The sequence below is a fragment of the Cervus elaphus genome, chromosome 11, assembly GCF_910594005.1.
Source record: "Cervus elaphus chromosome 11, mCerEla1.1, whole genome shotgun sequence".
Lineage (NCBI taxonomy): Eukaryota > Metazoa > Chordata > Mammalia > Artiodactyla > Cervidae > Cervus > Cervus elaphus.
The window spans coordinates 44,989,198-45,007,754 of NC_057825.1; the positions used below are offsets into that span (position 1 = coordinate 44,989,198).

Here is an 18,557-nt window from a genome sequence, read left to right on the forward strand (position 1 = left end):
ACATTTCTCCAAAGAAGACATACAGATGGCTAACAAACACATGAAAAGATGGTCAACATCACTCATTATTAGAGAAATGCAAATCAAAATCACAATAAAGTACCATTTCATGCCAGTCAGAATGGCTGCTATCCAAAAGTCTACAAGCAATAAATGCTGGAGAGGGTGTGGAGAAAAGGGAACCCTCCTACACTGTTGGTGGGAATGCAAACTAGCACAGCCACTATGGAGAACAGTGTGGAGATTCCTTAAAAAACTGGAAATAGAACTGCCATATGACCCAGCAATCCCACTGCTGGGCATACACACCGAGGAATCCAAAACTGAAAGAGACACATGTACCCCAATGTTCATCACTATAATATAATATAATATATATAATATAATATAATAGCCAGGACATGGAAGCAACCTAGATGCCCATCAGCAGACAAATGGATAAGAAAGCTGTGGTACCTATACACAATGGAATTTATTACTTGGCCATTAAAAAGAATTCATTTGAATCAGTTCTAATGAGGTGGATGAAACTGGAGCCTATTATACAGAGTGAAGTAAGCCAGAAAGATAAACACCAATACAGTATACTAACACATATATATGTAATTTAGAAAGATGGTAACAATAACCCTATATGCGAGACAGCAAGAGACACAGATGTATAGAACAGTCTTTTGGACTCTGTGGGAGAGGGTGAGGGTGGGATGATTTGGGAGAATGGCACTGAAACATGTATATTATCATAGTGAAATGGATCGCCAGTCCAGGTTCGATGCATGAGACAGGGTGCTCAGGGCTGGTGCACTGGGATGACCCAGAGGGATGGGATGGGGAGAGAGGAGGGAGGGAGGTTCAGGATGGGAAACACATGCACACCCATGGCGGATCCATGTCAATGTATGGCAAAACCACTACAATACTGTAAAGTAATTAGCCTCCAATTAAAATAAATAAATTAAAAAAAAAAAAGAAGACCTATCTCTATTATAAGACACACGAAAACTGTATTACCACAGGTCTTTCCTTTCCAGTCAACCTAGTTCTCAAAAAATTACAAATTTTCACAGCTTCAAGAGTAGAGACAAAAGCAGGGTTTTATGGATAAAAATATTTCTTAATCTTTTACTACTTTAAATCTTAATATGTTACTGATGTTATTTTCTTATATAAATGTAATCAGTTTTCATATATTGATGGTAAAACTTGACTCTTAAGCTTGCAACATTAATTTTTACATTTTATATTAATAAAACATAAATTTTACATCCTCTTAATATAAAAAACCCAAATTCAAATTATGTCTTACCAAGAACACATGCAGTACTACAAAATTATTAAAGCTTATTTCTCATTTACCACAAACTTCATGACCTAAAGAAGAGATTAGTGAAATTCCTCAAGAGTGCATAAGACCAAATAATCCCTATTTCTTAAATATTTCTATTTTAGATTTCTATCAAGTAACCAACAAATAGGGCTTTCCTGGTGGCTTAGTGGTATAAGAATCCACCTGCCAAGCAGGAGACAGAGATTTGATCCCTGAATCAGGAATATCCTCTGGAGAAGGAAATGACAACCCACTCCAGTATTCTTGCCTGGGAAATCCATGGACAGAAGAGCCTGGTGGGCTACAGTTCATAGGGTCGCAGAGAGTCGGACATAATTTAGCAACTAAATCAGCAGCAGCAACCAACGTATAATTTATATACAATATTGTTTCCAAGTATTAAACATGAATTTAGGTACAAATTCTGAGAAAGGAATCACCAAACTTTTTCTGTAAAGATTCAGGTAGTAAATATCTTAGGCTTTCAAGCCCACAAGATCTCTGCTACAACCACTCAACTCTACTATTACAGTGGTGAAAGCTGTTACAAACAAGATGTAAATGAATGAGCACATGGCCATGTTCCAGTAAAAATTTATTTATAAAAATGGGCTGCAGGTCAGATTTGTCTCATGGGTCATAGTTTGCTGACCTCTGATTATAACCTTCCACAGTATGATTCCTTCCAGCTCTTCCCATACAGAAGTAACATAGGTTTTCTCTCTGTCATTACTATTTTAATGGCAATTTCCACATTTAAGCACTATCCATTCATTCACATATTCTACAGATTTTTACTAAATGCATACCATGTGCCAAAAACAGTTTTAGGTGTTAGTGATTTAAAAAAAGGGAAAAAGTAACAATAAAGTCCTGCCCTCTTAAAGCTTACATTCCAATAGGGAATATATAATTTCAGTTAGTAAGAAATATGAGAATTAAGTAAAGCAGGGCAAAAAGAGTAGGGGAAGTAGGGTGAGGCTCTTTGCATGGATCAGGGAAGACCTCACAGGAAATCACTTTTAACTAGAGAATGAATGAAGTAAATAAACAATCCAAATGAATATCTGGGGGAAAAGCACTGCAGGCATACGGACAATTACCTGCAAAGGTCCTAAACAGATTCAGAGAGCACCTAACAGGTTTAAAGACAAGGTTAGTGGGGCTGGAATAAGACAATGAGATCAGAGAAACTGGTAACAGTGAGATCACAGGAAACTACAGGCTACGGCAAAAAGGACTGGATCTTATTTTAAGCTCATGAATATGACACGGTTGAAAGCAGAGCAGTTAGTAGGTATGATGTATGTTTTAAAAAGATCACTGGTTTATTTGTCATATCTCAATAAATTTGGGGAGAAAACAAGGTTCACTGGTAGCTGTGCTGTAGGAGGTAGGTGGCAGACTGCAGGAGACAAAAGTGGAACAGCAAAGCCAAACCATAAACTGCTGCATGTATTTATAGATTTCTAAATAGGATTTAAACATATTTTTAATACAAATTATAGAGAAGATGAAAAGTGAGAGTGAAGTCACTCAGTCATGTCCAACTCTGTGCAACCCCATGAACTGTAGCCCACCAGGCTCCTCCATCCATGGAATTTTCCAGGCAAGAGTACTGGAGTGGGTTGCCATTTCCTTCTCCAGGGGATCTTCCTGACCCAGGGATCAAACCCAAGTCTCCCACATCGAAGGCAGTCGCTTTTACCATCTGAGACACCATAGAGAAGATAGTACAAAATAAATAAGCAATAAGGATAGATTGTACAGCCCAGGAAATTGTAGCCATTATTTTCTAATAACTTTAAATGGAGTATAATCTATAAAAATATTGAATCACTATGCTATACACCTGAAACTAATACACTGTAAATCAACTATACTTCAATTTAAAAAAAAAAATGATACCAAGAAAGAGAAATGGCAAAATTAACTTTTGATTGACAATGTGAACACAGAATTATATCAACAATGTGTGTGTGTGTGTGTGTGTGTGCATGTGTGCGCACGCGCACACGCACGCACACACACTCAGTTGCATCTGACTCTTTGCAACCCCACAACTGTAGCCTGAGAAGCTCCTCTAACCATAGGATTTTCCTGGCAAGAACACTAGAATAGGTTGCCATTTCCTCCTCCAGGGGATCTTCCTGACCCAGAGACTGAACCTGTGTCAACTGCACCTCCTGCACCACAGGCAGATTCTTTACCGCTAAACCACTGGGGAAGTCCTATATCAACAAAAGACAAAACAAAATTCAATAGAATTTTCACTAAAAATTTTTGTTTAATATGAAATTTTGGTGAGGAAATATAATAATATCTTCACCAACAGAGGGCAGTAGTGAATACAAAACATAAGTGTACAAACTGTGATCCAGCTTCATAGTTGAGATCTTTCTCCAGAATTCTAGTAAACTAGACTTGAGGAGCATCCCTGAGAGGTTAACAGCAGAAGCAAGAAACCGAGATTAAGCAAATACATATCTATGAGAAGTTTAAATTATAAATATGAGCAAAAAAAAAAAAATTAGATAAAAATGGCAGAGTATATATATAGGATGTCATTTCCCTAACTGAATATACCAAACTCAATTCACTGATTTCACTGCTTCTCAGGAGATACCAAAAAATAAAACTAAAGCAAGTGAATAGTCAGCTTCATGTATCTACACATTGATGAAGGGTTTGCCCTTCTATTATCAACAGGCAAAGCTACAGAGGGTTAAGGTCCCAGCCAAGTAGGGTAGAAAAGCTCCAGTTCAAGTGGAAAACAGGGACCCGCACAAATGTGAGCAATCAGTACACTACACCTGGGCACAGAATGTGAAGTTTAGAGGGAAAGGCTACAGCTCAGGAAGCAGCTGAACTTGAAACATAGCCTATGAATAAATGAAGGCAGGCAGCTGGCAACAAGGAGACTATTAACATATACCCACTGCCTATTTCCTGCTGGGAGTTACACATCCCTTCCTTCCTTTCCTCCTACCTCTGCTATCCCTCTTCATTTTCACTCTCTTTATAGAACTTGATGCTCTATAGATCACTGAAAGGTATGGTACTACTCCATTTTTATCCTTGGTTTTTTTTCCCTGTTTAGATTCCTAGTTTTTTCTTTAGTATTCTTCCTCACTGCTTTTCTTCTAGCCTGCATGTTGAATTCAAGATTGTTGAGATTCCATAGACAGAAGAAAAAACTGTTTTGACCTCTGCAGTCATCATTATGTAAAAACGTATACCCTGCCCACTTCATAGTCATTAGTATAGCTACCGTCAAAAAATACACACAGACACACACAGAAAATAACAAGTGCTGATAAGGATGTGAAAAAATTGGAATTCTTGTACACTGTTGGTGGGAATGTAAAATGACACAGCTGCTGTTGAAAACAGGATGGCAGTTTCTCAAAAAATTAAAAATAGAATTACCATATGATCCAGCAATTCCACTTCTGGGTATATACCCAGAAAGCAGGGTCTCAAAGAGGTATTTGTACACCCATACTCATAGCAGCACTATTAACAACAGCTAAAGCAAGGAAGCAACCTAACTGTTCACTGAGAGATGAATGGATAAGCAAAATGTGGTGCATACTGATGCATACAATGGACTATTATTTAGTCTTTGAAAGGAAGGAATTTCTGACATACACCATAACATGGATGAACCTTAAAGATACCATGCTGGAATGAAATAATCCAGTCACAAAAAAAGTCAAAATACTATATATGATTCCACTTATATGTGACACTTAGAGTAGTCAAAATCATAAGGACATAAAGTAAAATGGAGGGCGCTGGTCAGAGAGTGAGATGTGATTTATATGGACTTATTGTTTAACGGGTAAGAGTTTCAGTTCTACAAGGTGAAGAGTTATAGATACAGATGGTTGTGATGGATGTACAACATTATCAGTATATTTAATACCAAAGAACTGTACACTTTGAAATGGTTAAAATGATAAATTTTATGTTTTGTGTTTTACCAAAATTTTTTTAATTGAAGGGGAAAAAAGTATAACCTGCTAAAAAGCAGGAATAAAGGTTAGTAGGAATAAAGAAATAAAGAGTAGTTTCACTTTTTTCTTGCCTCCTCAACCAATACTCCAAACTGGGTATGGCCATGCACTGGTCAAATTAGACTGTTCACCATTTCTTGAACCTGCTCTACAATTTCCTGCTCCACCTCTGCTATTTTCTTAGCCTAAATGCCCTATGTGGCTGCCCTTCATTGTAATCTAAAATACTCTATACTTTCTTCAAGAGCAACAAAAATGGCATCTCCAAGAAATTTGCCATAAAGAGTTAATATCTCTTTTCTGTCCATAGTAGTCTACTCAGACCTCTATTTCCAAATACATACAAATGCATCCTTGTATTTTTTATACAAGGCTTTATATTAAAATAATCCATGTTTATTTGTGTATGTTCTCTTCTATTGCAGATGGACATTCCATCTCTGCTTGAAGCCTTTTTGTTTAAAATTCATATTTACTTTTTATGTTTTCATAAGAATTAGAGATGTTTATCCCTCAGTGGTGCTTACAAGGTAAATGAAGACTGGAACTTGATGTTATCTGGAGACCACTGTCTCCGCCCTAAATCAACCAATCAAAGGCGTTTTCCCTTCCTACCTCAAACCAATCAGCTGTGCAGAGGCTGTGCTGTGAAGCGCAGGCAAATCTTCAGTTCTACTCCCAATACCAAGAGTTCTGCTCCTCAATCCAGCCTCAGGCAGAGGACTGAAAATAGTGAGAGCAAGACCTAGATATTACATGGCAATGTATTTTAAAGAAAATAAAGGAGAGTTTCCATAATCTTCTTTCTCAATACACTTCAATACAGAAGATTCAAAATATCCCCCAATATTTCAAGATTGTAAAACACTGTGCTGTTCTTACTTTTCGGCCTTCAGTCCCTTATTCTCATTCCTTTATAAGCCTAGAAAACAGTTCAGAAATTCAGGTAAGATGTCAAATTCTCTAAGAAATCTTTTTTTATCACTTTAAGAGTAACATCTGATAGAAACAGAAGACATTCACTAGCGACTCATAACTAAAATTACTTAAAATGTCTAGAATCACATAAAAGATATTGCTCCTTACATTTCAATAAGACAATCCATTTACTTTCTGTTCAATAATTGCTTTGGTTTTCATTTTCCAGATTCAAATCCTATAAGCAAAAGCAGTTTTTAAAAAAAGAAACAAAACTGCCCTTTAAGGTTTCATAAGCAGTTGTGAAACACAGCAAGTGCAAAAGGATAACAAATGAAATTTCAACACTAATTTTAATCAGTGTAACCATTAGGCTAAATGCTTAGACTCCCAGATGCTGTTTCCCCATCTTTAAAATGGGGGTGTACTTTTTGCAAGAAACAAATTAAACAAAACAGAAAATGTCTAAAAGAATTCCCAACACATAGAAAGCCCAAAAAAATAAATTTCTACAAATTATCTCTTAAGTACACTTCATTACTAGATTCCATCCTATTGCTAGTTCTTAGTCTAATCCAGTACGGTCCAATAAGGTAGCCATTAGCCACATATGACTGTTGAACACTTGCAGTAGTGACTAGTCCAATTGACATGTGCTTTAAATGCAAAATATACACCAGATTTCAAAGACTTAATAAAAAAGCTAATATAAAACATTTCATTAATATTTTGTAAATTGATTACATGGGAAAAAATACTTTGGATAAATTGGGTTAAATATTAAAATTAGTTTCACGTTTTTCTTTTTACTTTTTTTTAATGCAGCTACTAGACATTGTAAAGTTGTTATGTTTGGCTCTCATTGCAATTCTACTGGGAAAGGCTGAGCTATGCTTTGACTTCAAGCTGATGAACATGCTCTCTTAACCGTACAGTAGACTGCTTGACCGGGGTTCCCCCGGGCTAATCCACCCCTTATCCCGGCAAACACTTGACCACTAACACTCTTGAACACTTCAACGGCCCAGGAAAACTGCTGGCTTGATCGCTCTTAATATTAAAAAGTATGGAGCGCAGAGATCTGCAGAGGCAACTCGAAATCGTGACCTACACAACAGAGAAGAGCCTGGAGACAGAACCCGAGTCTTCGGTGGGTGTCGGTCAGCACTGCCCTAAGTGCGAAGAGGCGACTGAGAGAGCGCCGGGGACCTGATGGAGCATAACAAGGAGCCCCTGGAGTGGAGGTCTGAGGAGGGAAGCCTTTCAGCTTTGGAGGGGACCAGTCGGAGGGCGGCGGGGAAGAGACTCGGCTCCGCAGCGCAGGCTGCAGGGAGAAGCGGTACCTTAAGAATCCCCTTCATCTTCGCCAAAAAGGGGCGAAACTCCTCAGGTGACACTTCCGGATACAGCTGGCTCCGCAGCAGCTCCTCCGTGATGCCCGGGTGCCCGTAGAAAGTGTCCTGAGCCAGCCCGCTCAACAGCCCACTCAGGGACTTGGAACCCTCAAGCTCAGCCGCCATGGTTAGCAGAGACCACGGTCCCCAACAGCTGAGCGCGACAGAGCTACGGCAGCCGAGATGGGCCTAAACTGCTGGACAAACGCGCGAGAGGAAAGTGGCGGCGGAGTGCCAGCAGAAGTCGCTGTTGGCAGCTCCCAGCTCTGCACCTGATGCGAAGAGCTGGCTCACTGTAAAAGACCCTAATGCTGGGAAAACTTGAGGGCAAGAGAAGGGGCGATAGAGGCTGAGACGGCTGGATGGCATCACTGACTCAATGGACATGAGTTTGAACAAACTCAGGGAGATAGTGATGGACAGAGAAGCCTGGCGTGCTGCAGTCCATGGGATCGCAGAGAGTCGGACAGGTCGGAGCGACTGAACAATAACAAGCTCTGCAAAACACAACCCTTACGGGTTTGCCAGTGCGGAGCTATCAATTCACTAGGTTGCAGACCCCTCATTTTGCTTCTGCTGATTTCCCTCTTCAACCCCAGGGCCTACTCAAAGAGGAAATTACTCGGTGAAGATTGCTTTAGATGAGTAGCATGCTATGCGGGTGGCGGTTTAAGTTTTGGATGGCTGTTTCGCCCTCCAGGCTTTGCCGGTCCTTTAACTGAATAGGATCTATCACTCAAATCTGATCTCTGCCTAATCCTTACCTGTGTATATTTTGTCCCCGAAAATTTGACCCTACCTTGATAATATGTCTGCTTGGGTTGTTAACTGCCTTTTTACATACATGGTCTTGTCTTTCCAGGTAGCTTAGTGCCTCTTAGTCAATGTTCCTTTTTATAACAAATATTTTGTAAACACTTTCTTTACTAGCCTGAAATAAATTGCATAGATAATATAACTTCCTGCCCATATAATTTCCAAAAATCAATGTATTATTCACCAATAAAAAAGGATGAGTTACAGGACTTCCCTGCTGGTCCAGTAACTAAGACTCTGGGTTCCCAATGCAGGGACCCTTGGTTCAATCCCTGGTTGGGAAACTAGATTCCACATGCTGCAATTAAAGAGTCCATATGTCACCACAAAAGATCCTGAATGCCACAAAGATTGAAGATCCTGTGCAGCAAAATAAATAAAAATAAATGGAGCAATGGGGACTCAGACATAGAGAACAGACTTATGGACCCGGTCAGGGGAGATGAAGGAGAGGGTGGGATGTATATAGAGAGTAACATGGAAGCATACATTACCATAGGTTAAATAAATAGCCAATAGGAATTTGCTGCATGACTCACAGAACTCAAACCTGGGCTCTGTAATAACCTAGAGGGGTGGGATGGGGAGTGGGGTGGGAGGGAGGTTCAAAAGGGAGGGGACATATGCATGCTGTGCTATGCTTAGTCACTCAGTTGTGTCCAACTCTTTGGGACCCCATAGACTGTAGCCCGCCAGGTTCCTCTGTCTATGGGATTCTCCAGGTAAGAATAATGGAGTGGGTTGCCATGCCCTCCTCCAGGGGATCTTCCCAACCCAGGGATCAAACCCAGGTCTCCCGCATTGCAGGCAGATTCTCTACTATCTGAGCCACCAGGGAAGCCCCAAACATATGTATACCTATGGCTGATTCATTCAATGTTTGGCAGAAACCAACACAACACTGTAAAGCAATTATCCTTCAATTAAAAATAAATAAATTTTTTAGAATGAGTTACCAATACATGCTGCAACATAGATGAGCCTTAAAAGAATGCTAAGTGAAAGAAGACAACCACAAAAAGCCAGATATTGTACAATCCTGTTTGTATGAAATGTACAGAACAGGTAGAAACATAGAGACAGAAAGAAGATGAACTAGAGGAGTAGGGAATGAGGAATGACTGTAAGTGGGTTTCTTTTGGGGATGATGAAAGCATTCTAGAATTAGTGGCTATCATTGTACAACTTCGTGAATATACTAAACTCACTGAATTGTAACTTTAAAAGAATATGAACTTCAACAGTATGTGAATTACACCTCAACTTAAAATCAATGACTTAACCATAATTTAGGACAAAAATAAAAGGAAAATAAGTTATAATACATGCATTTCAATGTATAATTTTTAGATTTCAGGCTCAGACAATAACAAAGAGGTAGGTTTTTCACCTATATGAATGTCCCTTGCATGGCAAGATATTTTGTATTCCCAGTGCCTATCTGGCCTGGGCCATTCTTCCCCTTCCATAATTGGGACAGTTGAAATACCCATTTCAAAGTAGTGTCATCTTGTTGAGAATCACTGGTCTAGACTACTTTAATATCTACCCATCATTTACCTGAAATCAAGAGGTATTCTTTGTACTAGAAAAGATGTAAGGTATTTCTTTCTCTAAAGGAATTAATTTTCTAAAAAGCAAATTCAGAGATGCTTTCACAACTCAAAGAAAAGCAAATCTAGAAATAAACTATACATTCTGTTAAGTGTGCCTGCAGGAGTTGCAGAGACTGGTCCGTGTAGGGAAAAAGTAATATAAGGGTAGTAAGTGGATAAAAAGCACTGTTAAGCACATGACTTTCAAATGACCCAACAGAAAAGATGTAACCATTTATTTCCATGAAAGCTTACTAACACTAATACTATTCTTTATAATCTTTGCCATCTGATACATGAGAAATATTATCTTATTGTTTTAATATGCATTTCTTAAATTTTGAGAGTGAATGTTTTTTAATCTATATAATTGACAATATAACATCATTTCAAACATACAACATAATGATTCTATATCTATATGTACTGTAAATGATCAGTACCGTAAGTCGATTTAACATCCATCACCACACAGCTGCATTTTTTTTTTCCTTGTGATGAGCATTTTTAAAATTAACTCTCTTAGCAATTCTTGGGAATTCCCTAGCAATCCAACGGTTAGGACTCACTTTTGTGGCCAAGGGCCTGTGTTCAATCCCTGGTCAGGGAACTAAGATCCCACAAGCCTCACAGTTCAGCCATTAAAAAAAAATTACAGTATCACTAACTATAACTACATGTTGTACATGACATCCCCAGGACTTATTTTTTAATTTATTTTTGACTGCATTGGGTCTTTGGGGCTGTGTGCAGGCTTTCTCTAGTTGCGGCGAATGGAGGCTACGCTTCCCTGTGGAGTGCAGGCTTCTCATTGCGGTGGCTTCCCTTGTTGCAGAGCACAGGCTCCAGGCATGCGGTCTTCAGTAGTCACAGCACGTGGGCTCGAAAGCGCGAGCTCAATATTTGTGGTGCATGGACTTAGCTGCCCTGTGGCATGTGGACTCTTCCGGGACCAGGAATGGAACCCGTGTCCCCTCATTGGCAGGCAGATTCTTATCCACTGTACCACCAGGAAAGTCCAGAGCTTATGCATTTTAAAAATGGAAGTTTGTACTTTTTGAACTGTTAAAAAAAATTCAACTTGGTAAATTTTAAAGATCTTGTTACTTTATTTAATAATTCATGAACAGGGGAGCATCCAATCTAAGCTAGAACGGTGCTCAAAGGAGCTGTACAAAAATGAAAGATTTTTATAGGCAAAAAATAGGGAGTGAGAACAAGAAGTTATACCTCAAAACAAAAATCAGGTTGGTTATTACAAGGTCATTTTCCTTTAGGGGATGTCAGGGATCTATCAGACAGATTACCTAACTAGTGCGGATTAGGCGATTCCTGACTGACTGGTTTAAGATTCCATTTCTTGAGAGCTGGAACAGTAATTCTCAGTTTGGTGGTGTGGAGTTTGTTTAGCATAAGTGACTACATTTGAGTCTGCTGTCTTGTTTTAAACAACAACCTTTATGTGAGGACTTTTTATATATAGTGATTGACTGCTTGTATTTCTTCCCATTTCCTTGTCTATCTTCTATAGAGGTTTCTTTCACTTCAGTGATTTCCACATGCTCTTTATACATTAGTAACACTAACGCTTGTTACTTATATTGCAACATGTTCCTTGGGTTTATAGAGTTGAATCTATCAACCTGCCTAGAAAAATCCAGAAAGTTAGTCAACAAAATGGTTATGAAGTATATCTCTGAGGAAATGGCTTTTATTTGCTTTTTCTGCTAACCTGATTTTTCTAAATGTCTACAGTGTACGAAGCAGAAGATATTAAGAAGAGGTGGCAAGAATACATAGAAGAACTGTACAAAAAAGATCTTCATGACCCAGATAATCACGATGGTGTGATCACTCACCTAGAGCCAGACATCCTGGAATGCGAAGTCAAGTGGGCCTTAGGAAGCATCACTATGAACAAAGCTAGTGGAGGATATGGAATTCCATTTGAGCTATTACAAAGCCTAAAAGATGATGCTGTGAAAGTGCTGCCCTCAATATGTCAGCAAATTTGGAAAACTCAGCAGTGGCCACAGGACTGGAAAAGGTCAGTTTTCATTCCAATCCCTAAGAAAGGCAATGCCAAAAAATGTTCAAACTACTGCACAATTGTACTCATCTCACATGCTAGTAAAGTAGTGCTCAAAATTCTCCAAGGCAAGCTTCAGCAATATGTGAACCGTGAAATTCCAGATGTTCAAGCTGGTTTTAGAAAAGGCAGAAGAACCAGAGATCAAATTGCCAACATCTGTTGGACCATTGAAAAAGCAAGAGAGCTCCAGAAAAACATCTATTTCTGCTTTATTGACTATGCCAAAGCCTTTGACTGTGTGGACCACAACAAACTGTGGAAAATTCTGAAGGAGATGGGAATACCAGACCACCCGACCTGCCTCTTGAGAAACCTGTATGCAGGTCAGGAAGCAATAGTTAGAACTGGACATGGAACAACAGACTGGTTCCAAAGAAGAAAAGGAGTACAACAAGGCAGTGTATTGTCACCTTGCTTATTTAACTCATATGCAGATACATCATGAGAAATGCTGAGCTGGATGAAGCACAAGCTAGAATCGAGATCACCAGGAGAAGTATCAATAACCTCAAATATGGGGATGACACCACCCTTATGGCAGAAAGTGAAGAAGAACTAAAGAACCTCTTGATGAAGGTGAAAGAGAAGAGTGAAAAAGTTGGCTCAACATTCAGAAAACTAAGATCATGGCATCCGGTCCCATCACTTCATGGAAAATAGATGGGGAAATAGTGGAAAATGTGCCTGAAATTAACAGGATTGAAACAATCCTGTTTCATTACTGAAACAGCAATGAAATTAAAAGAAGCTTACTCCTTGGAAGGAAAGTTATGACCAACCTAGACAGCATATTAAAAAGCAGAGACATTACTTTGCCAACAAAGGTCTGTCTAGTCAAGGCTATGATTTTTCCAGTGGTCATGTATGGATGTGAGAGTTGGACTGCAAAGGAAGGAAGCTGAGTGCAGAAGAATTGATGCTTTTGAACTGTGGTGTTGGAGAAGACTCTTGAGGGTCCCTTAGACTGCAAGGAGATTCAACCAGTCCATCGTAAAGGAGATCAGTCCTGGGTGTTCATTGGAAGGACTGATGTTGAAGCTGAAACTCCAATACTTTGGCCACCTGATGCGAAGAGTTGACTCATTTGAAAAGACCCTGATGCTGGGAAAGATTGAGGGGACGAGACAGGCTTCTCAGTACATGGAAGGAGGAGGGGAAGGTGACAACAGAGGATGAGATGGTTGGATGGCATCACCAACTCAATAGACATGAGTTTGGGTAAATCCTGGGAGTTGGTGATGGACAGGGAGGCCTGGCGTGCTGTGGTTCATGGGGTAGCAAAGAGTTGGACATGGCTGAGCGACTGAACTGAACTGAACTGAGCAGTGTACCTGTAATACTGTTGTAATAAAAAGTTACTTAATGAAATGATGTATTGAAGTGCCCATCGGGAGTTCTCTAGTGGCCTAGCAGTTAGATTCCAGGCTTTCACTGCTGTGGTCTAGGTTCAATCTCTACTCAGGGAGCTGAGCTCTCATAAGCTGCACTGTGTGGTCAATAGAAATAAATAAAGGGCCCATCAAGAGACAACTGGTTTAAGAAGATGTAGTATATATGTTACATATATATATGTATATATGTAACACACACACACACACACACACACACACACACACACACACACAGGCTTCCCTGATAGCTTGGGCAGTAAAGAATCCACCTGCAATGCAGGAGATGTGGGTTCAATCCCTGAATTGGGAAGATCCCCTAGAGAAGGAAATGATAGCCCACTCTAGTATTCTTGCCTGAGGAATCCCATGTACAGAGGATCCTGGTGAGCTACAGTCCATGGGGTCACAAGAGTCGGACACAAATTAGTGACTAACCCACCACACACAGGCTTCCCTAGTGGCTCAGACAGTAAAGAATCTGCCTACAATGCAGGAGACCCAGGCTCAATCTCTGGGTCAGGAAGATCCCCTGGAGAACGGAATGGTTACCTACTCCAGTATTCTTGCCTGGAGAATTTCCATGTACTGAGAAGCCTGGTGGGCTACAGTCTGTGGCATCACAAAGAGTCAGACACAACTGTAAGAGCTGGACATGACTGAGCAACTAACACTTTCACTTTACTTTGCATACACACACACACACACACACACACACACTAAAATATTACTCACCCATAAAAATGAAATATTGCCACTTACAGCAACATGGTTGGACCTAGAGAATATCATACTAAGTGAAGTAAGTCAGACAAATATGTAGTATTGCTTATATGTGGAATCTAAAAAAGAAATGATACAAATGAACTTATATACAAAACAGAAATAGACTCATAGACATAGAAGACAAACTCATGGTTACTAAAGAGGAAAGCAGGGGAGAGATAAATTAGGATTACGGGATTAACAGGTACAAACTACTATACCTAAAATAGACAAGCAACAAGGATTTACTGTATAGCACAGAAAACTATATTCAATATTCTATAATGGCAAATAGATGGGGAAACAATAGAAACAGTGGCTGACTTTATTTTGGGGGGCTCCAAAATCACTGCAGATGGTGATTGCAGCCATGAAATTAAAAGACGCTTACTCCTTGGAAGGAAAGTTATGACCAACCTAGACAGCATATTAAAAAGCAGAGACATTACTTTGCCAACAAAGGTCCGTCTAGTCAAGGCTTTGGTTTTTCCACTGGCCGTGTATGGATGTGAGAGTTGGACTATAAAGAAAGCTGAGCACCGAAGAATTGATGCTTGATGCTTTTGAGCTGTGATGTTGGAGAATACTCCTGAGAGTCCCTTGGACTGCAAGGAGATCCAGCCAGTCCATCCTAAAGGAGATCAGTCCTGGGCGTTCATTGGAAGGACTGATGTTGAAGCTGAAACTCCAATACTTTGGCCACCTGATGTGAAGAGTTGACTCATTTGAAAAGACCCTGATGCTGGGAAAGATTGAGGGCAGGAGGAGAAGGGGACGACAGAGGATGAGATGGTTGGATGGCATCACTGACTCAATGGACATGAGTTTGGGTAAACTCCAGGAGCTGGTGATGGACAGGGAGGCCTGGCGTGCTGTGGTTCATGGGGTCACAAAGAGTCGGACATGACTGAGCAAGTGAACTGAACTGAATAACCTATAATGGAAAATAATCTGGAAAAATGTATATCTGAATCACTTTGCTCTATACCTGAAACTAACACAATACTGTAAATCAACTATTTCAGTATTTTAAAAAGATAACTATGTCTGAAAATCAGAATTCTTTTAACAAAAAGCTTTAAAGAACACTTGTTCTACATTACTGAGAAAAACTATACACCTTTCGTAGTGTTTCTTAAACATTTTGATAAAGTCAGAATTTTATAGAAGCCTCAAATATTTTCTCCCCCAAATGCAAATACACATCAAATACAGTCTACAATATCTAGGGGTTAATTTACCCCCCTGAAACTTTTATAAACCTGCCAGTTTCCCACTGGCTTTAGGAACTCTCTCTTAGTATCCCAGTCTAATTAATCCTCCCAATAAATAGACGCAGGGGAAATTCTGTATATCATTACCATTATTCAACTCTCATTCCAGTGTATGTAATACCTGGACATATCACTTGTTAAAAATAAGTTAAGGAGGCCCAGGATGGAGTCACATCACCAAACTGAGACTTAATTACCAATTAGGAATCTCCTAGTCAATACCACTTAGGTAAACTGGTAGATCCCTGCCATCCCCTAAACAAAGGTGATCTTGTAATAAACAGTCTTTTTTGTCTAGTACAACACATGTTCCTGCTCCCTTCTGTCTATAAGTCTTGTATTTTGTACAGCTCCTGGAGCTATTGTACTTTCTATTTGCTTGACTGGATGCTGCCTGATTCATCAACCAATGAAGAAAGTCAATAAGATCTTTAAAATTTACTAAGTTGAATTTTGCTTTTTGAATATAGGGCCTGCCTGAGCCTACAGGTTCCAAAAAGAAAATCACCTTTGTACCACCAGGGGCCGCTATTGTCAACATAACTGTTTTAGGTTGGGAAGGACTGCATTTTTAGAATAACTTTCAAAGAAAAAGACCAGAGCACAAAGCTTTGTTAAATCTCAAAACACAACCTGATTTCCAGATGATAAACCTGGGTGCAGGCCTATTAAAAGAACTGCCTAATTACTATAAGACAACAGCAAGGAAAATACTCCGAGCCCTGTCTCAAAGGAAACTACAAGCATCTAACTAGCAGCACTTCTGATCAACGGGTTTGCTTTTCGCTGTGGCCAAATAGATGCCCACTCTAAGTCTCATTAAGCAACTAGTCGCTTGCCCTGTTAAATTACTCCTTTTATGGCTTACAGGCTGCTTGGTCCCAGGCCATCAATATGTGTTTTTATAAAGTTTTCCAGCTCTAAAAATATTAAAATTTACAATGTGAACTGAGATAATGTGGAAATACACTGGCCCCTAAGTTTTGCAATAAACTCTCCTTGCTCTCTGTTTCTCCTCTGCCTTTTCCAGTTGTACTTTAATCACCATTCATGCTCCACTAACAAATATTGATTCAGAGTTTTGTGCCAGTCTTTCTGCTAGCCTCCAGGGGACACAGAATGAATAAGACACACTGCTGTAAAATCTTACATTCTGGAAAGAGAAAATAATAGGTAAATGAGCGGTAGCAGAATATGCCACCCCAAAATATACCACTTTGGCATAAGGATTATGTTGAGCTGAAGGCAACTGAGAAGCAGATACAAGGAAAGCTCACAGCCCTCCTCCTATTCACTTAAAAGCAGGACATATATTTTCAAAGGACTTCCCTGGTGGCTCAGTGGTAAAGAATCCCCCAGCAAATGCAGGAGACATGGGTTCAATCCCTGAATTGGGAAGGTTCCCTGGAAAAGGAAATGGCAACCCACTCCAGTATTTTTGCCTGGGAAAGCCCATGAACAGAGGAGTTCGGTGGGCTAAGTCCCTCAGGTCACAAAAGACTTACCAACTAAAACAACATTTTCAAAGGTGTCCCTCCTTCCCTGTCTACCAGGAAGTACAAAAATAAATGCCAGAAGACAATTTTAGACCCTTGTGAATGGAGAAGAAACCGACTTAAATCTGTGCTTCAAACCTCACTCTTGTTTATCATGCTTTTCCCTGTCATCTCTCCATAAATGGGCTTCTGGACATGGTTCTTTTTTTTTGTCTTTTGCTGAAGATGGTATATAAACAGGAGTTCTAAGCCACTGCTTTGAGTTGCTCATTTTTCCCTGGGTATGTCACATGCATATTTGAGGCATGTACTACACTCAGTTGCTCAGTCATGTTGACTCTTTGCAACCCTATGGATTGTAGCCCGCCAAGCTCCTCTGTCCATGGGATTTTACAGGCAAGTATACTGGAATAGGTTGCCATTTCCTCCTCTAGGGGATCTTCTTGACCCAGGGATCAAATCCATGTCTCCTGCATCTCCTGCATGGCAAGTGGATTCCTTACTGCTGAGCCACCAGGGAAATTCCACATATAAGGGGTATGTGTGTGTGTCAGTCACTCAGTCACGTCCAACTCTATGAGACTCCATGGACTATAGCCTGCCAGGCTCCTCTGCACCAAATTCTCCAGGCCAGAATACTGGAGTGTGTCGCCATTTTCTTCTCCAAGTATATGAGGCATACATGTTAGTAAACCTGTTTGTTTTTCTCATTAATCTGTCTTTTGTTACAGGTGTCCCAGCCAGAACAGAAGAGTGGGAGGGAAAATTATTTTTTCCTCCTTTACATCAATAAATTATTAAAATGCAATGAACAACAACAAAAAAAAAGTAATGAACTAAGGGTTGTTACTACCTAGTACCTAGAAGTAGCTATCAGAATTGGTGGTAAGAGAAAGAAAAAAATTACTAACTCGGAATAGGTCAAAGAAAGGCTTAATGTGAATAGCCAGGTATGCTGCAGGTGAAATACCATGTCCTTATATAGGGAAGCATGAAACAGAGTGGTATGTTGAGGGGCACTAGGAACCCCAGAGTGTAACAATAGGATTCAGGACACACTACCCCAAAATACAGAAACTTGGTGACAGAGTAGATGATGGTTCAGAGCATAAAGGGGCTCGTTGATTTTCAGGCTACCTCTCCACGTATCTGGTGTGTTATTTTACCCTTTAGTGGGCTATGCTAATCAAGATAACTATCATAGCAAGCATTTGGAATGAAATTGCCGTAGAACAAAACTCTCATTCTGCATTTTAAAATACTTTAATTCAAATTCAGACTCAAAGATTTTAAATGAGATTGATTTCGGAAAGATGGGACATACCTGGAGAAATCTAGTCTTGTTTTCTTTCCGAATATCCAAACATTTTTAAAAAACATTTCTCATGGAAAATTTCAAACACATACAAAGCAAAAACAATTGTATAATGAGCTCCCATGTCCCCATCACCAACTTCAACAAACATATCACCT

The 18,557-nt window shown here is 39.7% G+C and overlaps 1 protein-coding gene across 1 annotated transcript in view; it reads right to left on the reverse strand.

The window, feature by feature from the left end:
* The window catches only part of COMMD1 (copper metabolism domain containing 1), a 183,304-nt gene extending 175,483 nt beyond the window's left edge, over positions 1–7,821 (reverse strand). Inside the window, exon 1 of the mRNA XM_043917692.1 lies at positions 7,608–7,821. Within this exon, the coding sequence (XP_043773627.1) occupies positions 7,608–7,784 (177 nt within the window). The 5' untranslated portion in view covers positions 7,785–7,821. The remainder of the gene's footprint in view (positions 1–7,607) is intronic.
* Positions 7,822–18,557: the final 10,736 nt, after the last annotated feature.